At 38.4% G+C, this 19,728-nt stretch overlaps 1 protein-coding gene across 1 annotated transcript; it reads right to left on the bottom strand.

Annotated features, from left to right (window-relative positions):
• Positions 1 to 4,106: 4,106 nt before the first annotated feature.
• LOC121315437 (CMP-sialic acid transporter-like) lies at positions 4,107 to 18,679 on the bottom strand. The gene is made up of 8 exons (XM_041249537.1): positions 18,528 to 18,679; positions 15,132 to 15,309; positions 13,720 to 13,879; positions 12,967 to 13,119; positions 12,450 to 12,516; positions 9,685 to 9,861; positions 7,493 to 7,627; positions 4,107 to 5,486 (listed from the first exon to the last, which is right to left on the bottom strand). Exons 1-8 carry the CDS (start codon positions 18,535 to 18,537, stop codon positions 5,353 to 5,355), a joined length of 1,014 nt encoding a protein of 337 aa, XP_041105471.1. The 5' UTR covers positions 18,538 to 18,679; the 3' UTR covers positions 4,107 to 5,352.
• Between the last annotated feature and the right edge of the window lie 1,049 nt (positions 18,680 to 19,728).

Here is a 19,728-nt window from a genome sequence, read left to right as displayed (position 1 = left end):
AGGCAGTACACAGACAGAGCACGGCAACACAGAAAACAGAAAACATTTTCTCTTCCAACACCAGTACAGAATAACCCGTTCTCATGGGTTTAACCACTAGCTGTCACTAAACATTTCAGTTCATGTTTCAAACCAGTCCCTGCCATTACCTATAGATTATGCTCCTGTGGATTTCACTCAGTGACATTACTTACACGAACCCTTTTATGCCTCTTGACATTTTTACAGTTTGGTGGTAGAGCGCTCAAGTAACACATTTACACTGATAGCAACAACAGAACCGATGTGTGGAGATTCACAGGGCAGATGCTGTCCGAACAAACTACTGTTTTTAAGAGAGGGGCCCTGGAGTACTGGAGGTTGCAGTAGTGTAAATGAAGCCTGCAGTTAGTCCAAGGTTCTGCAGTTAATCCAAGGTTCTGCAGTTAGTCCAAGGTTCTGCAGTTAGTCTAAGGTTCTGATGTTAGACCAAGGTTCTGCAGTTAGACCAAGGTTCTGCAGTTAGTCCAAGGTTCTGCAGTTAGACCAAGGTTCTGCATTTAGACCAAGGTTCTGATGTTAGTCCAAGGTTCTGCAGTTAATCCAAGGTTCTGCAGTTAGTCCAAGGTTCTGATGTTAGACCAAGGTTCTGCAGTTAGTCCAAGGTTCTGCATTTAGACCAAGGTTCTGCATTTAGACCAAGGTTCTGATGTTAGACCAAGGTTCTGCAGTTAATCCAAGGTTCTGCAGTTAGACCAAGGTTCTGCAGATAGTCCAAGGTTCTGCAGTTAATCCATGGTTCTGCAGTTAGTCCAAGGTTCTGCATTTAGACCAAGGTTCTGCAGTTAGAACAGCAATCATTCTGGATAGGATTGCCTGTTGCTGCCCGGTGGAATTTTTCCAGACTTGGTATTATTGTTGTAATCTGTGTTTTTCATTAACTCGGATATTAAGAGAAACAATAGCCCTCAGAAGAACATTGGTGCAACTGACACAATGTAAGTCATAAGTAAACATTTTAAATAGAGGGTGCAATAAATGCAAGCCATCTGTATTGAAACTTTTATACTGGTGCAAATGGGAGCCATGACCATACAGCCTTATAACCTGTTCTGCAGTATAAAGGGCCGCTTTGTAAAGGGGGAGCACCGTACAACCCTTTCTGTCCAGATCAAGATAAGTATGCCTTCACTATTACAGTAAAGTAAGTATTTATTTTGCTATATTTATAGGGTTGCAATACGTAATACAAGACTGGCTGAGACTTCAGACTTGATTGGTTACTGACAACATCCTAGAAAACGATCTAAAAAATGAGGATCACCACTAACCTGTTCCTTTTATTTTTTCATGCTGTTTCAGGATTTTAAAGGACCTCTTCTCTCTGATTACAAGTTTGACAGGGACAGGATACTGCAAAGCCAAGGACTAACAGGGCTGTTCCTGTAGAACATACAGGCCAGATTTTGTAGGTGCCAGTAGTGTCCTCGATAGTTTACTGTGATATATCAAGATCAAAGCATAGCAAAGGGCAAGCTGGGTTTGGTTACTGGAACACATGCAACATTAACAATAGGTTTATTAATAGTGGATTTATTTCTTCATTGTTTCCCAATTGTAGCACTCTGTAACTTCAGGGTGTCACAACACAAGTGGGTAGTACAAAGGCATTTTTCTTTGTGTCTGTTAAGCACTCGCCATTCAGCCTGTGTACTGAACTAATTCTTCAGTCATGCATCTGCACTGAGCTTTCTCTCTGCTCATGTTTACAGTGGCTCTACTGTTCAGATGCACCGGTAATTACTATCCAAACATGGAATACAGTTGATCACATTTTAATAATCTGAGTACATCTACTTGAAGCTGTGTTATCCACAGCTACGGCCACATGTTTTGTATCACCTACAAGAGCTGAGATATACTTTAAAAACAAAACATAATTTATATCTTTTAACATCATGTAATCAAAAGAAAATATAAAATAATATTGCAAAAGTCAACCGGAAGCCATAATAGCAGTAGTTATTTCACGTTAGATTTTGAAAGGTCACATTTTTCAATTTTTGTCAGTTTTACATTGAGTATATGGAAAACTACAAAGCGATGTGTAATTCAGCAAGTTAATTTAACATTATTCAACAGGTTTCATTCGACTTTATGAAGCATAATTATCAAACCTGAAATGTATGCGTACACCCAGATCACAACAGACCTAATTTCTGTAGGAACATTTGAAATCTTTTTGTTTGTGCAGCTTTTTTTTTATTGCACTGGAAATATCTGACAGTATTATTTACATAGTGTTTGTACCGAATGTAGTAAGTAAATCATTTGTAAATGTTCTAGTTCACAATGGTGTGTGGATAGTGCAGAGTTTCTGTTTGCAGGAATGGTGAGGTGCTCTACCAGTCTTCCAAACTGGCAGCTGTTGCTCATAAAACTCCACCTGTGAAGGGCAGCTCCTCTGTAGATGCACAGGTACAGCAATTACAATCTGGAAATGATGAAGTCACGGTATAGAGTGGCCGGCCAAAATCACCATTTTCTGGAAGCGTACAAAGTGTGTGCTGGGAGCTGCCACTTTTATAGAGCTTGAAATATTCACGTGCCTTCCTGAAATAGTACTACAGCACCTGAGAGGTCACGCCATGGTAATGCACTTTTGTTTGAGAAAAAGGATCCTGTTAACACACGTTTCATTCGCACGGAGCACAGGAGAGTAAAGAATTTAAACAGCAATGGAGAGTCAACATGCTCCAGTTATTTTTTTCTCTGTATATCATGGCCGATAACATACATGGCAAATGGTTTACAGTATAACTTACAATTACATGAAAATACTAGGCTTGTTGCATTTGTGAAACACTTTTGACAGACCCTAAATAGTATGGTTGATGGTTTTTAAAACTAGTTTCTATAGCGTAAAGAGCAGGCAGGAAGTAAGTTTCTTAAAGTCAACATCACTTTCAAACCGTCTTTTACCCTCTCAATAAATGGAACCATAAAATTAGCTTTGTCATAAATTCTTCAGATAAATTGAGAATTGAACAAAACACTTTGTTTGCTGCAAGCTTTATCTATATAGTTTGCATTGGGGTAGAGATTTAACCCCTAAGGGCCAGAACTATTCTTTTGAAGGTGCAAGCTTCTTACTGTTTCTATGGTAGGTTTTTTGATGGAATATTATAAATCATGGCTCCGTGTTCATGAGCATCAGTGTCAGTAAATGCATATAGTTGTGTATTTAGTGCCACATTAATGATTTGATGTCATTGGCTAATCAGCTATATTTTAAATATGCAGTACAAGAATGCCGCACTCCTCTTACCCTGCTGTCCCATACACACAATAGAAATGGTCAGACCCTGAGGGCTGTGCCAAAGTTGGGGAGCTGCTGATCCCTAACTTTGTTCCATGTTTTTTTTTTTTTTTTTTTTTTTTTTAAAATTGCAGATAGTACCGTACTAGCTGGTGTTCGTCTTCGTACAGAACTGAGGTCTATATTCTCATGTTAGTTACAATTAACCAATGGGGTTTTATATATAGGTACATTGTGGTTTTGTAATGCTCTGTTGATTAAGTACAAGTTACAGTATTTGAATCCCGTTTAAAATAACAAGGAGGTTGTGTTCTCCTTTTCAAACTAATGCTCGACTGTATGTGATGTGCTCTGTGTTCTACCTGCCATACTATACTATACACCCCACCCCTTTGCAGGGCAGTAACGCCAGTGTTTATTGTTCTACAGGCTAGACTGCAGCTGTTCAACGGTACCTGTGGTGTTCTGGCCAATGGTATGAGACTCCTTGGCATTACACCGGTTGAGATTATGTGAACCAGAGATGCCAGCTTCCAGTTCAGTCATTTAAAACCAGTTTTACAAATGGGAGGAAGAACACTGCCTTTATGAATAATAATAAATCAAAGTTCATTTACAGTTGTGCCATATTAGCCTTCATTATCCCGATCCTGTTTGGGGACTGGGTGGTAATGAAGGGAGCGGATCCAAGCTGTTCGTCTTCAATCTCTTCACGCTCAGTGTACAGTATGCCTGCACTTCCTGTACAAAGCAAATTAACAGGTCTTCAGACACAGATGCTGCACAATGAAATCTAGAAGCAAGACAGTTTGGAGAGGAACAGAAATATTTATTTAAACCACATCAACAAGGTTGCGTCTGCAATAAAGGCATGTTTCAGAAGAAAGAAGTCGGAACTTTGTAAATAGTACCTTATTAAACTTTTCATAAATTACTATTTGAGGGTTTTTTGATCAATCCATAAAAATGTAAATAAAGTGTTTATCAAATGTGTGCAAAACAGAACATGAAATAAAAACACAAGCCCTGGCCTTGTACCAAGGAGGTGAGGATCAGACAGTATTTCTTCCCTTCAAATCTTGACACATTCAGTTTTTCTTTCCCTCTCTGCACAGCTCATGCTGGTGTTTTGTAGATTAAAACCATTTCAAGTCTAATTTTGAACTTGTACTCTATTGTTATTGACAGTACAGTTTCTAGCCCATATTCTGCAAAGCACAGCACATGCAGAACAATTCCAGCTGCACAGTACACGCATAATAAAGCAGCTCTTTTCCAACTTGCTTTTCTGCAATTATGACACTATTTAATGAAAAAATGTTTTCCAGAGGTATTGGGGGCTGCCTCTTAAAATCACAGCCATGGAATGACGTTACGCACACTCCACACAGATGCAGAGCGCATTACTCACACCATGTCAATCACACCCCTGGGTTTGTCTTAATGCTTTCATGCAACGTTTTACAGCAAAAAATATTTAAATAATTAATACCGATAAACATACATGATATTTCATAAAAATAAACAAATGTCACTGTTAATTAACACATATTGGAGACTCCAAAAAAAGTTTTCTATAGAACCTGTGTTTTTAATCTTAACTATCTCCACAGGAAACATGATGCATTTTTAAAATACTCCTACATGCTTCTCACTTCTGACATTGGTTTCAGGTATTACTTTTAGCCTCAAATAAGATATGGCAAAACCAACACCTGTGCAAGTATTTAACTGTTAAGTGGCATGCTTAAGAGTGATTTGAACTCCTGGACCATTGTATAGTTGGCATTTTAACCTTCATATTAAAATAATGATTAAAATAAATCATAACAACAACAATAATTCTCAACATACAGCAATCACTGTTATCTCATCTGTGCAGGAAACCTTTTCAGCCTATCCGGAGAACAAAAGCCTAGTGATTCTGCTGAAGACCACTGCACTGGCGCAATACTGTGTCCTCTGCAGTTTGTAAACAGAAAAGCGTTCCTGCTGGAGACTCCAGCGTGTCTGACTCACGTATCCATTCCACTCCCCCAGCGCTCCGTAGGAGCTCACACAGCGAGCAGCTTCTCCTTGGACGTACAGGAGCTTTCGTCAGTTCCAAGTTTTGTTGTGTCTTGCTTTGGTAAGCCATACATGTATATAGAAACACACACAAGCAAGGCACCAGTTGCAAAGCTCACAGCTGAAATAGAAAGAGAAAAAGCATAAGCATGGATAAAACCAAAAGAAGAGTGGTGCGATTATTAATCATCCCTGTGCAAGGAGCTTATAGAAGTTTGTAAACGTCACAATGTCAAAGACCCATCAGAATACATTGGAGGCTGGTGCTTCGTATTTGCAGGGTTATAGTGCATGCTAAATGTGTTGTTGACCATTACCTGACCTGAGATTATCTGCCGTATTGCAGTCCAGTAGAAATGAACCATCTCACTGCCACGTTGTTTCAAAAGGTACAGATCTTTTTCACTATATTTACAAACTGGTCCATCCTACAGGACTTTCCCCTGGGGATTCAGGTTTTGTTTAAACCTTTCCTTTAATAAGCATGCAGACAAATTATGTTTACAACAATTATGACAGTCTTCCACAAGCATAACAAAAAAACACTGCATTAAGAAATAAGACAATTTAAGCACGCTAGCTACAGGCGATCCAAACAGCATGTACCCTGTTCAGTGCTTGTTATATAGTGGCTCCAGCATGTACCCTGTTCAGTGCTCGTTATATAGTGGCTCTGAAGCACGTACCCTGTTCAGTGCTTGTTATATAGTGGCTGAAGCATGTACCCTGTTCAGTGCTTGTTATATAGTGGCTCCAGCATGTACCCTGTTCAGTGCTTGTTATATAGTGGCTCTGAAGCATGTACCCTGTTCAGTGCTTGTTATATAGTGGCTCCAGCATGCACCCTGTTCAGTGTGTGTTATATAGTGGCTCTGAAGCATGTACCCTGTTCAGTGCTTGTTATATAGTGGCTGAAGCATGTACCCTGTTCAGTGCTTGTTATATAGTGGCTGAAGCATGTACCCTGTTCAGTGCTTGTTATATAGTGGCTGAAGCATGTACCCTGTTCAGTGCTTGTTATATAGTGGCTGAAGCATGTACCCTGTTCAGTGCTTGTTATATAGTGGCTCTGAAGCATGTACCCTGTTCAGTGCTTGTTATATAGTGGCTGAAGCATGTACCCTGTTCAGTGCTTGTTATATAGTGGCTCTGAAGCATGTACCCTGTTCAGTGCTTGTTATATAGTGGCTCTGAAGCATGTACCCTGTTCAGTGCTTGTTATATAGTGGCTGAAGCATGTACCCTGTTCAGCATGTACCCTGTTCAGTGCTTGTTATATAGTGGCTGAAGCATGTACCCTGTTCAGTGCTTGTTATATAGTGGCTCTGAAGCATGTACCCTGTTCAGTGCTTGTTATATAGTAAGCATGTACCCTGTTCAGTGCTTGTTATATAGTGGCTGAAGCATGTACCCTGTTCAGTGCTTGTTATATAGTGGCTGAAGCATGTACCCTGTTCAGTGCTTGTTATATAGTGCCTCATGAAGCATGTACCCTGTTCAGTGCTTGTTATATAGTGGCTGTACCCTGTTCAATATAGTGGCTGAAGCATGTACCCTGTTCAGTGCTTGTTATATAGTGGCTGAAGCATGTACCCTGTTCAGTGCTTGTTATATAGTGGCTGAAGCATGTACCCTGTTCAGTGCTTGTTATATAGTGGCTCTGAAGCATGTACTGAAGCATGTACCCTGTTCAGTGCTTGTTATATAGTGCCTCTGAAGCATGTACCCTGTTCAGTGCTTGTTATATAGTGGCTGAAGCATGTACCCTGTTCAATATAGTGGCTGATGTACCCTGTTCAGTGCTTGTTATATAGTGGCTCTGAAGCATGTACCCTGTTCAGTGCTTGTTATATAGTGGCTGAAGCATGTACCCTGTTCAGTGCTTGTTATATAGTGGCTGAAGCATGTACCCTGTTCAGTGCTTGTTATATAGTGGCTCATGTACCCTGTTCAGTGCTTGTTATATAGTGGCTCTGAAGCATGTACCCTGTTCAGTGCTTGTTATATAGTGGCTCTGAAGCATGTACCCTGTTCAGTGCTTGTTATATAGTGGCTCCAGCATGTACCCTGTTCAGTGCTTGTTATATAGTGGCTCTGAAGCATGTACTCTGTTCAGTTTGGACTTACTGATTTGTAAACCGAAGAGGATCACAGATGCAATGGTAGAAAGAATGATGGCAGCTGCAGCAGAAAACCCTTTCATAATATTATCGGTGTACTTCACAACCACTGATGTGTACAAACCACCAACACTGGCCAAAGCTGCAAGAAAAGAAATAAAAAACAAAATGTTCAAACAGGGAATAAGGCTATATTATCATCAAAGTGAATGGGAATCACACAATGAGAGCACCCATTAGCACTCGTCTTGGGCAGCCTTATCGTAGGTAGCATTAGGTAGTCTGAGATTAGTGCTAATCATGGTCTGAGAAACCAACCACTGTGCTTCTGAAGATCACTAGCTGTAAAACATACGCAAGCACCGAGCTAGAGATCGCGATGGCTAGCACTTTAAAGCACCCACTGATTCCATTGCATTTCCAGTTGAGGAGCAGCTTTTGGTACTCGAATGCCCAAAACAGGAGTGCCACGTGTGTTTGGTTTTTTGCTTTATCACTTATCCTGGGATTAATACAAATGTTTCTGACTTAATCTTATTTCCAAGCACATGCTTTCTATTTCAGTTAAAACAACCAATGGGTTGCAGTGTGTAGAATTTAGCAGCTGTATTTTAATGGAAGTTGTCTCAACCACTCACACACAGTATATAAATGTGTATTTGGTTTTTTTTTGTGCCAATAATTTATTTTTTTTCAGCTCAAGGGTAAGGACTCTAAAATGAACATTTGCCTTTTGCTTATATTTATTTTAAAGCAAAGGATCTGTTTTATGTAAAGTGTATCATTAAGTAATGTACCGTGACTTTCTTGCTGCTCACTGCTTGATTTAGGGTATGTCTTCAGATGATCTTCTTCAGATCGGGTTTGGGTTAAGTGAATATTCTGCAACACGATGGGTCGTGAACAACCCCAAAAATTCAAAAAATTGTGATTAATCCCAACCTGACGGGGTCGACCCAATCTTGATGGGGGAGTATTTTGGGTTTGGGTTCTAACAATACATTATTCAACAGGTTTCATTCGACATATTATATATATATATATATATATATATATATATATATATAGCTATATATATATTCTATATATATATTATATATATATTATATATATATATATATATATATATCTATATATATATCTATATAATATATATATATCTATATAGATAATATATATCTATATATATATATATACAGGTTATCAGGCAAATATATAATATAAATTTATATTACAGGCAAACCACGAAATACAGGTGATTCGTGAATTGCCTGCTAACTCTGGGCAAAGCTCCAAATAAAAATTAAAGTAACTTTTTCAGGCTTTGACCGGGCAAACCGCGGTCTGCCCACTGCTTCTCGGGCAAAGTCCAAATCACACCCTCTGTTCTTTTATTCCTGTTGAGTGACAGGAAGACCATTGGAATAAATAATTAACACGAGAAACCCCATTGACACTTGCATAGTACCATCGGCAACAGCCAGATAGGAACATATAAAAACTACATCACAGCTCAGAACAATATCAGCCACAACATTGGAACAAAAAAATAACAGGAGAAACCGCACCTACACCATAAGAAGGACAGTATTATTAATAAGATAGTAACAACCAATACTAATAAGGAGTTGTATTGAAGTGCCCAATCAGAGAGGTGGATGCAGTTACTGGGTTGGATATGAATGATTAGCTGATTCACGTTTGACAGTGTTTATGATAAGCAGTTGGAAAGCGTACTCAGTGGAGTGACAGAGTGTAAGTTAGGTATGGAATAGCCAACGTGTCTAGATTTTAATAATTTGTTTAAACTAAATTAGTGCTACAAGTCAATAAATATTTTATATAGTCATGTCGTCAATAAAAATAAATTTTAGAATCAATTTTTAAATATATGCCTGTTTTCAGAAACTGGACTTCCTGTGTAGTTTTTATGAATGAGATGAGTGAGTGAATGAGATGAGTGAGTGAGTGAGTGAGTGAGTGAGTGAATGACGCTACTCAGGTAGGCGAGTCAAATAAGCTCTTTAATTGTAGCTTTAAAGTCTCTGCCCCCTGAAAACATAAAATGAAAGATCTTTGTGAGATTAATTTCAGACTTTGATCGGGTAATCTGCAAATCGTCCTGTTTCGGGATTTGTGAATTATATATAATAATTTATGTTACAAAGGAAAAAAATAAAAAATAAATAAATTACTTACATATGACAAAGCAGACCCATGGTGTGTAGCCATAGAAGAAGCCCTTTTCAATCACCTGGGCTCCGTCAGTCATATACACTCCTGCCAGCGTCACTGCAATCCCAGACAGGTACATCTGAATGTTCCGCACCCACAGAGACGTGTCGGAACTCTTCAGGACTTTCTCGAAGTAGACGCCTTGCAGCGAGGTCAAAAAGAAACAAGCAGAGCTTTCATTCCATTTTCAGTAACTTCTGTGATAGGAAAGTGTTCAATTAGGTATTGCAGGACACATTTTATTGCAGGCACACCCATGACAAGATTAAAACACAACACTCTAATTGAAACGTACCCTACACTTAACCCTTCAGGTACCCAAGGAACAGAGTAGCCGTTGAAAAAGGTTCCTCTTAAAATTCATGTGAGCGGGACTTGAGGATTGTGAGCAGGAAACTGACAAGACTCGGCAGACAAACGGTATGCAGAGAACTGGTCTTTACCTGAAAGTAAGTTCATCAGATTTTGTTGAGGTGTTTCACATCAGTATCAACTAGGATTTAATGATTTCATGAATTAGTAAAAGTAGTTATTTTTGTGTGAATTGTATTTATTGGTTATTTTAATACTTTAACTGCTATTTTATATATATGTGTATATATATATATACACACACACACACACACACACACACACACACACACACACACAGGTATCCTAAAGTATTTGATTAACATTCAGAACCTTCAGTTTGTGTTTATCCTGTTTCTGCATATACTTTTCTTTTATCACTTAATTCTTGAATTGTTTGTGCTCTATTAATCCAGCAATAATACATTCTAAAACAAAATAAAGGGTTTGTAAGAACAGTTTGTTTGTATTTTTTTTTGGGGGGGGGGGGGGGGGGGGGGGGGGGATCGGAATCGGAAAATTGAAATCACAATAGATTCCATCAATTCTTAGGAATCGATTTTGGAATCGGCCATCCGTACAAGATGAATGACGACCAGATCCAGCCTTCCGGTACATTTTAAACCCTGTTTTGTGCACCTCATTGCAAAAATAAGAAAGTCACCATCATTTGCTTTTGTGGGATACAAACGTCCCTTGTACCTTAAAGGATTAAACCATTGAAAAATCAAAAGCAGAATCTAACTTGAAAAAAAGAACAAAGCAGACAAACAAAAAAGGGTATTCCGTGACTTGCAATAATGTGTCACAATTTGGAAATCAAACCATAGTGATTAAATTTGTCTTGTCTCTTTCCCGTACCAGCGTTCTGAATAAATGCTCGGCATTACCTTAAATTACATTACGAATGAAAAGGTTTATCTATCCATCGGGTTGCCGATGCGTTTTGATCCTATTACCTTTTGCAGTTTGAGTGACTGGCTAGTCATCCACGTACTCTCAATCTACTTATAAATGAAATACTAGCCATCTACCTGAAACAATAGATCCTGTTTCACAGACACTCATTAGCACTAACCTGGAACTACCAAGGTAACAGACAGTGAGAGTTTAGTGCCAATCTGTGCCAATTGTTAGCCTTGTTTTATATACAGATTTCTCTTGTTTTTGCATGTTCAGAAAACAGAATGGGTGTAAAACAGAGTGGAATATACTACTGAAAACTTGGGATAGCTTGTGTGACAGGCTTGGTGGTCCAGTGGTTAAAGAAAGGGGCTTGTTACCAGAAGGTTCCAGGTTTAATCCCAGCCACTGACTCACTGTGTGTTACCTGAGCACTTCAGAGGAGACGGAAAACTGAGGGCTTATTGTAAATGACTCGGCAGCAGAAGCTGTTGTTGATGCATATTTCACCCCTTAGTCGCTCTGGATAAAAGTGTCTGCTAAATAATAATGTGAACATGCTTCATAAAGGGGCACTGGGGTATTGAATATGTATGTGCAATTTTAGTTTTTAAAGTATACCAATTACCATAATTTAGATATTTTATTTAACATCATGTAATCAAAAACAAACTACAAAATGATATTGCAAAAGCCTTCTGGAAGCCACAGTAGTAGTACAGTATTGCAAGTCAGATTTCAAAATGTCACATTTCTCAGTTTGACAAGTATATGGAAAACTGCAAAGTGGTATATAATTCAACATGGTAACGTAACATTATTCAGCAGGTTTCATTCAACTTTATGAAGCAAAATGAGTTAGGCCTAATTCTACAGAGTGATGCAAAACATTCGGCCATAGTTGTACCATGTAGTGAGACCTTATTACTGTCACCTGCATACCATCTGCTTCAACATTTCACAGACTACCAGCAATACCATTCTTCTGTTTGGTTTTTTAAAAATGACTATTTTCTTGGCTTTTCACAGTATGCACATCATTCTTAATGTCACAAATGGATCAGCCAAGCACATGTAGAGGAGTCTCTCTTGAAACAGATTTTCAGATTCATTTGTGAACTGAAAAGGTTCCACTTCAAAATGGTTTCTATAGAAAACGTGCTTTGTAATAATAGTAAAAGGATGACTGCCTGTGAACTTTTCCCCATTACATCAAACAAGCAACCGTGTCTATTCCCAAGCAGCAGCATCAAACAGGTCACATGGAAGCTACATAAAAACACCAACCAACTTTCCCATACATGTTTTTTTTGGCAAATATGAATAGTTTACTATAGGAAGCATTTCCACCAAACCTTGAAGAAGCCATGGTAGTATTTTACTACAAAGAAAGAACTAGTGGGCTACCAAGTTAATTCCCCAGTCTGCATGCCATGGAATTCTAAATATCAAGTGTTAGATGTCAATCAACTCACCTGCAAATCCAGAGCACAAAACAGCAATTGCAATCGCAGCAAAACCTAATAAGGGGTTCTGTTCAACCTGCAAACAGTGAACACAAAGTGTAAGCCAAGCCTACATACTATGTAGGTACATTCTATTGACATGCATGCAAGTATGTAGGGATGTATGCATCCCTTTCCACAAGATATATCCCTATCACCGTTGTCAATACATTCACAGCTGTCAATACCATAAAAAGCAGTCACCATGAGCTACATCCAACTCTTGCACAGATGAAAAGTGTAAGGCTGACACACTGTACAACAGCACCTTTCACACTTCAAAACAAAAACTTTCAATTCAATGAACAGAATGATAGATGTGTGGTTCAACAGATAAAGTTAAAAATAACAAAGTGTGAAATTTGAACAGACAGGTGTCTCTGTGCTATATAATAATAAAATATAATAATACATTCACAAGTAGGTCTGAAGAGGAATACTGGTAAAGACCTTTTCGTTTCCAGCTGGATTAGAAACTGCTTCTCACCTGAATATTGGTTGCCTCTGCAGGTTTCCACTGGACTAATACGACTCCTCCACACAACATGAAGACAGAAAACCACTGCAGCTTGCTGAGAGACCTGTTCAACATGAGCACAGTGCAGAGAGCCGTGCACGGGATCTTTAGCTGGTACGTCACCTGAGAGGAACAGAGGGGGCAGGAGCACCTGTCAAACTCTGAATATACTGGAGCAATACTTACCACATTCCGAGACAAGAAGCTGTTTTAATGATTTAGACGGGATCGGAAACAAATGATATTAAAAAAAAAACAAAACAAAAAAAAAAAAACCCAGTAAAACCTGAAGATCAGACAGGGCTTATTCAATTATAACCAGCGCTCCAGATAAAGGGTGGGTCATTTACTCTCCAACTTAAACACGATGTGAGTAAAACGAACGTTACCTTCAAGTCCAGATGTACTTTCAATAAACGCTGTACATGCTTTAACTAACTTATGCGGTGTGCGTTAACTATAACCTTCCAAACATTCAGTTGACAGATAGGTAAATTAGTAGACCAGGTTAGGAGGACTAAGACAGCAATGAAATCAGCAGTCACAAATATGCAGTGGATTCAACAGCACTTTTTTATATATACAACTGAAAACACATCAATTCTGCATCTAGGATTAATATTTTTTTCAATGCATAAAACACCTGTTGTGCAGCTTATCTGGAGTGCCGACTGTAACCTATGGCTGATCACACCTGAAAGTAGTACAAGCGCAGTTTCCCACCTGGTACACAGCTGCGTCGAGATTGCTTAGTGCCACGAAGGCCATATTGTTTTGAATGCCATACACTACAGATGGGACACTCAGCTTGAGCAGCTCCTTGGGACTTCCAAATACATGTTCTCTGATTGAAGACAGCATTCTGCCAACACTTCCAGCTTCTCTGTGAACAACAACAACAGTCAATGTGTCAATGGGTACCGACAATGCAGTTACCTCAACTTGAAATCAAACTGTGGTTAATCAATGTAGTCATAGTATCTGAAAGTAGATTCTAATTTCTCCTACCCTCAGCAATCTCTGTGTAAGAAAGTGGTTCCTAACCTCTGCTGCAAGTTTGTTTCCACGTCTGCTCCTGCTTTCTGTGTTGCACTTAAAGGTTAACTTCATCAACTCTTTTTAAAGTACAGTAAATTGTTTTAACAAAACAACTAGCAAATCTTACCTATATATATATTGCTATCATTTTGTTACAATATACATTATGGTTAAGGTGAGTTTAATTTTTTTTAAGATAAGGTATGGAGGTAGGAGATCTATATATATATATATATATATATATATATATATGTGTGTGTATATGTATGTGTGTATGTATAATATATATATATAAATAAAAAAAATGCAGATGGGAAAAGTCATCATTTAAAAATATGATAAATTCAGGATTTATTTTTCCTACAAGGTCTCAAACTCCCAAAAGCAACTCTAGTGTGCCAAATGCATCCCTTCAATTGGAAGAGTGCAAAATCTGTTCACAAATTTTATAATTTAGAACGGCAATGAAAATACCAATCAAAAAAAAAAAAATTATGGAAAATGTGGTATCTCCAAAGTGAGATAATACACTTCAGATAAGATTTACTGGAATGATGTTAGCTAGATGTAGTTTAGATTTGAACTCGTCACCCCTAATTCTTTGTTCTAGGCTGCATGAATCCCCTTCCCTGAACCTGTCTTCATAGCTCATGGGGGTGAGCCCTGGGATTAGTCTGCTTGCTCTATGTTGTACTCTCTCCACGGTCACCATGTCCTTTTGGCAATCTGGTGAGCATCGTATTCTCAATGCTTGTATTACTGTGTTATACATCCACCAATTAAAACTGTGTCAGCAAGCCAGCAAGAGAAAAAAAAAAAAAAAAAAAAAAAAAAAAACTACTGTATAAACATGGCAAACACAATGCAATACAAGTAGTACTGTATAAACATGGCAAACACAATGCAATACAAGTAGTACTGTATAAACATGGCAAACACAATGCAATACAAGTAGTACTGTATAAACATGGCAAACACAATGCAATACAAGTAGTACTGTATAAACATGGCAAACACAATGCAATACAAGTACTGTATAAACATGGCAAACACAATGCAATACAAGTACTGTATAAACATGGCAAACACATACGTACTTGACTAGAAGCCCTACACTTATGAAGAGCTTAATAATTTCAGCGATACACACTGCGGTGGTGGAAAAGTACAATTGCGATGAAACTGTTCTTGTGTAACGCAATGCTACAGTGTAGGTCGCTGCCACCAGTGTCATCACCGTCAGGCAATACAGCTTGAAAAACATGCTCACATGTTCTGAAAGAGAAGTAAAGCAAAGATGTAATAAAACACAGTATACTGTAGTTGTGCAACAATTAGTCCATGCATCGATTACTGATCATCTGTCCTTAAATTTCCTGAGCTTCGATTACATATTGCTGAATCGATGCATCAAATTAGAAGGCAGTAAACCTTTAGTGTGTGACAGTGTGCTTCTTTTAGTGCTAGTGCGGTAGATGAACATCAGCACGTTGCGAGGATACACACTTTAGGCCTCTACATTGGCGTTGGATATCGTGTAAAATGAGTTGAGTTGCTTCACTGGAGAGTATACATTTTTTTTGCACTAAAAAATGACAAGAATACAGCATACCTTTTATGTTATGCGTAATCATTTAAAAAGAATACCAATATTAAAACTGATTACCTTCTTTCAATTCATGTTGTGTTTGGATTATATGGAGATATTATATAAAAAGAAGCTGAATTTAGTATGATAGTTAAATTATTCAGGATTTGTGAGATGAACTCAAATATCTTGCTTTAGACATAAAATGTCAACAGTAATGAACAACTAAAGCTCAGACAGAAATTACTTCTGTTAAACATAGTATTTTTTATTATTATTACAATGTTAAAGGGACATCGGATGCGGACGCACTCTATTCTTTTCAGTTGTGCAAGAGGTTTGATTTCTTCTTAAAAATAATCAATCTTCTTCAGGTAAAGTCAATCAAAATGTTTATTCAGGAATCAAAATGCAAGCAAGAACAAATCAAAGGTGATCCATCAGTGATCTCAGGTACAAGTTGCAGTCGATGGTATTCTGAGCTGGCATCAGGGTAGATGTTATTTACTTCTGAGCCAAGCTGAGGTTTCATGGCATCAGAGATGTTGGTGTTTTTTCTGAGCTGGCATGGCACAGAGATGTTAGTTTCTGAGCTGAACCAAGAAATGACTTTGACTGCACAGATATACAGCTCGCTTACGGAATTTCCTTGAACAAATTTGGTCTTATTTCCCTAGCATGATGCATGGTGTGAGAGAAAACACATTAACAGTTAACAGCTGCATTTCTTCTTCACCATGATCAGCAGAAACCCAGATAGCAAGAAGTTGCTTTTAACAGTTTTGCTAAATTCTCATAGGCAGCAAAGTGCTATACCCACGCATCACAAGACTGAATGATAAGGCTGGTGATTGTAAACTGCTGATGTACACCAGCTAGGTACAGCTTAATTTTAAGAGTTTATTAACCTTGCGTTGATTCAGAGCTTACACTAAACACAGGAAAAAAAAAATGCACACAATTTTTACAGGCAGGTTCAATGATTTCTCACTTCCTTCATTTAAATGGGAAGCATAAGCATAGCAGTTGAATAATGGAAAAGAACAGATGGCTGATGAAACAATAAGAGCTTGTGTCATTTAACTGGAACAATGTGCACACCACCCCACACAAGCTGCACAGTTATCAGAAAAAGCCTACGTGTTCCAATTGTAAAGTGTGTTGCTATGTGTTCTGTGACACTGACCTAGAGTTACAGTATGTCACCTAACAAAAGTAAATGGTTTTAGAACCAGATTTTAATGGTTTGATTATGGTTTGTACTTAGGGGCTCAGAACAGCTTATTAAGCAGAAACAAACCTTTTTTTCATCCCTCCGAAGTCACAGCTGCACTTTGGGTTATGAAAAGCCTTCCTCTCCCCACAAGGCCAGGGCAATACATAGGCAAGAGTTTCAAAATCCTTACAGTTGTTAAAAACTTCTTTCTATAATCATAGTGTTCTAACTTGAATGCAAGTTCTGCCGTTTTCTTTAACTGTTACGCACAACAGTGTTTTTAGTTATTGGATTTTATGTTATTAATAACAAGAATAATAATGTTTGTACTGTATTTTGAAAAATAAAACGTCAATGTATCGATTATCGTTGATAAATGCCTATAAGATAATCGAATAAGAAATTAGTGTGCCGATTGCACCATTGGTGTACTGTATGATGTACAACATTAGCGCTTCTCAAACTGTACTTAAACTGGGACATCACTGAAGTGACTAGCTAATAATATACCTCATTTTAATATATTACAGAATGCAAACATGTTTTCTAATCCCCAACTACAAAGACAATGGTCTCACATGCGCTGGGATAAAGAAAGGCAAGAGTCTCAGAACAGTGTTTACATGAACTACACCGTGTAACAATTTTTTTTTTTTTTTTTTTTTTGTTCCTGGGTAGTAAGTGTTATTTCCTAATTGCATATGCCTCAAAAGTATACAAAATGTCTATTATTCCCCACAAACTTTGCTTTTGTGACCAGGACAGTGATATTTCAAAATATCACTATTTCCAATGGGATAACGGGCAAATGTGTGTCTTTTCGTTCACATAAAGTCAGAAAAAAACAACATATGAATCCAAATTAACATGTATTTATACTAAAGTAATACATAAATGACTACAAAAGATTTAGAAGTGAGCAGTTTTTCGAGATTTACGTTTTATAATCGTAAATCTCGAAAAACTACTCACTTCTAAATCTTTTGTAGTCATTGAATGAACTGAATAATTAAAAGAAAAGCAACAGGCAAGTGTATGTTAATAAACTAACATTAACAAACTTAATTAACACAGCACCCCTACACATGTTAAAAATGCAGCAGCAGTAATATACAAGACATGCACACTATTAACAGAACGGCGAACCAGTACAGGAAACACCAAATTGCTTGGCGACTTGTGTCTGATTCAGGTTTTTTTCAAGACCTCGAACAATTTCCAACTTTTTGTAGCAAGAGAAACAGCGGCGCATATTGCAGTTTGTTTACATGCCATAGCGATGATGTGCAGTCGTAGAAATCCGAATACAAAACGAGTATGAAAGATTTAAAAAAAGAAATGTTGCTGCAGAGTCGTTAGCAGTTTCATGGGGTGTGATTCAGTTGTGTGCACCATGTGAAAGATTTCTGGGGGCGCGTCTGCCTTTACCCATTTACTTTTTAAAATAAGGCAATCGATAATATACTGTATTAAAAGTACCGTACCACCAGTTATAATTCTTTATATAATAAATACCTAGTCATACTGGCTGTGCACATCAAGATGTAACAAATTCGTAAATTCACTAAATTCAGCACAGCTAATATATCGCGAAAACAAACTAAACAGTAAAATACCAAGATTTCACTCAAACCAGTAAGATCCATACAGTACAACACACATTAAAATAAGTAAATACACATTTCTCACCGTTCACCATGGTTACTGTATGTATTTTCTGTCGCGTCTGCTAAGCAGAGAAGAAACCTGGGCACTTTTCCATTTCGGCTGCTTTTCAGGGTAATGTGCACTGGAGACAGAAGGACGTCACCCTGCAGAGCTGCGCACCATTTCCGAGTCCGCCCGGCATGCTCTGCTCCCAGCACAGGCGAGGGGTTTTCAAACGCATGCGCAGGTCTCAGGGTTGCCAGACTGGGGGAAGATCAAAGCCACGGGGTGAAGAATAGGGGCGAATGTTGCATTGGCGGACAGGGGGGGGGGTATTTTTTAAATAGGGGGCCTCAGCTAAAAATGTGGGATTGTATGCCCTCTATAGTGAGCTCTTTAGTACTTTCCCATGATCTTTAAAAACATTAACCCTGCCTTCTGACAGTGATGGCCGACTGCAACAGTCAATAGTACTAGCCTTTACCATAGGTCCCGCTTTACACTTGACTGCTCTTCCATCCACGCACACACACACACTTTTGTTGGGTCTTGATTTGCAGTGGGTATTTTAATATACCACCTGGGATCATCCTCAGACTGGCAAAACTTTGAAAGACATTCAGGCAGAAAAGCCTGTCAAACGAGGGTTGCTGTTTGTTGGACCTCACGGCACGCATACCTATAAAGATTTGTCGTATTTTCTCTCATTTTGGGTCAATTATTCAATTTGTTCAGCACCGTGACACTCGTGTTGATTGTGATACGTGGGTAAAAAAAAGAATTAGTGAACGCCAACGTGCTATAAGGAATCGTGGCCCTAAACCATCAGTAGCGAGACATTTCCCCCCCAACGGAACGTGACATCTTTTGGGTTGTTGGGTATTGAATTGGTTAAGAATCGAAGGAGGGATGGTGATCTTGATGAAATACTGTAGAAGCGAAAGGGATTTATATCAAAGCTGCCAATAAGCCCCTCCGCGGAGTGACGTCCTCGGTCCCACCTCACCGAGGTAATAAATAGTCACTGTGCGGACACGTCGGTTTCTTTTCTCTTTCAGACAGGTAGGTAAGCTGAGCGTAACTCCAAACTTTTACCAGTCGACTCTTTCAGAGCTCCTTCTACAAGTTTTCCTGGAGTTCCCTTGCAGTTAATTAGGGTCGGCGCTTCCTCGGAATCAGAAACTCAGCAACTGAAGGCTGAGCTAACACTACGCAACTGCGTTCTGTTAAAAAAAATAAAGAA

Source organism: Polyodon spathula, chromosome 5 (genome assembly GCF_017654505.1).
Source record: "Polyodon spathula isolate WHYD16114869_AA chromosome 5, ASM1765450v1, whole genome shotgun sequence".
NCBI classification, from domain to species: Eukaryota; Metazoa; Chordata; class Actinopteri; order Acipenseriformes; family Polyodontidae; genus Polyodon; species Polyodon spathula.
The sequence above is the reverse complement of the archived record's forward strand: the minus strand, read 5'-3'. Positions and strand labels throughout refer to the sequence as shown.

Bases quoted from the DNA above. Each gene is read 5' to 3' on its own strand.
- LOC121315437 (XM_041249537.1), bottom strand. The intron at 13,120-13,719 runs GTGGGAAACTGC...TGTTCCTCTCAG, and splicing joins TCGACGCAGCTGTGTACCAG to GTGACGTACCAGCTAAAGAT. The intron at 7,628-9,684 runs GTAAGTAATTTA...CTTTTCTTGCAG, and splicing joins ATGGGTCTGCTTTGTCATAT to CTTTGGCCAGTGTTGGTGGT.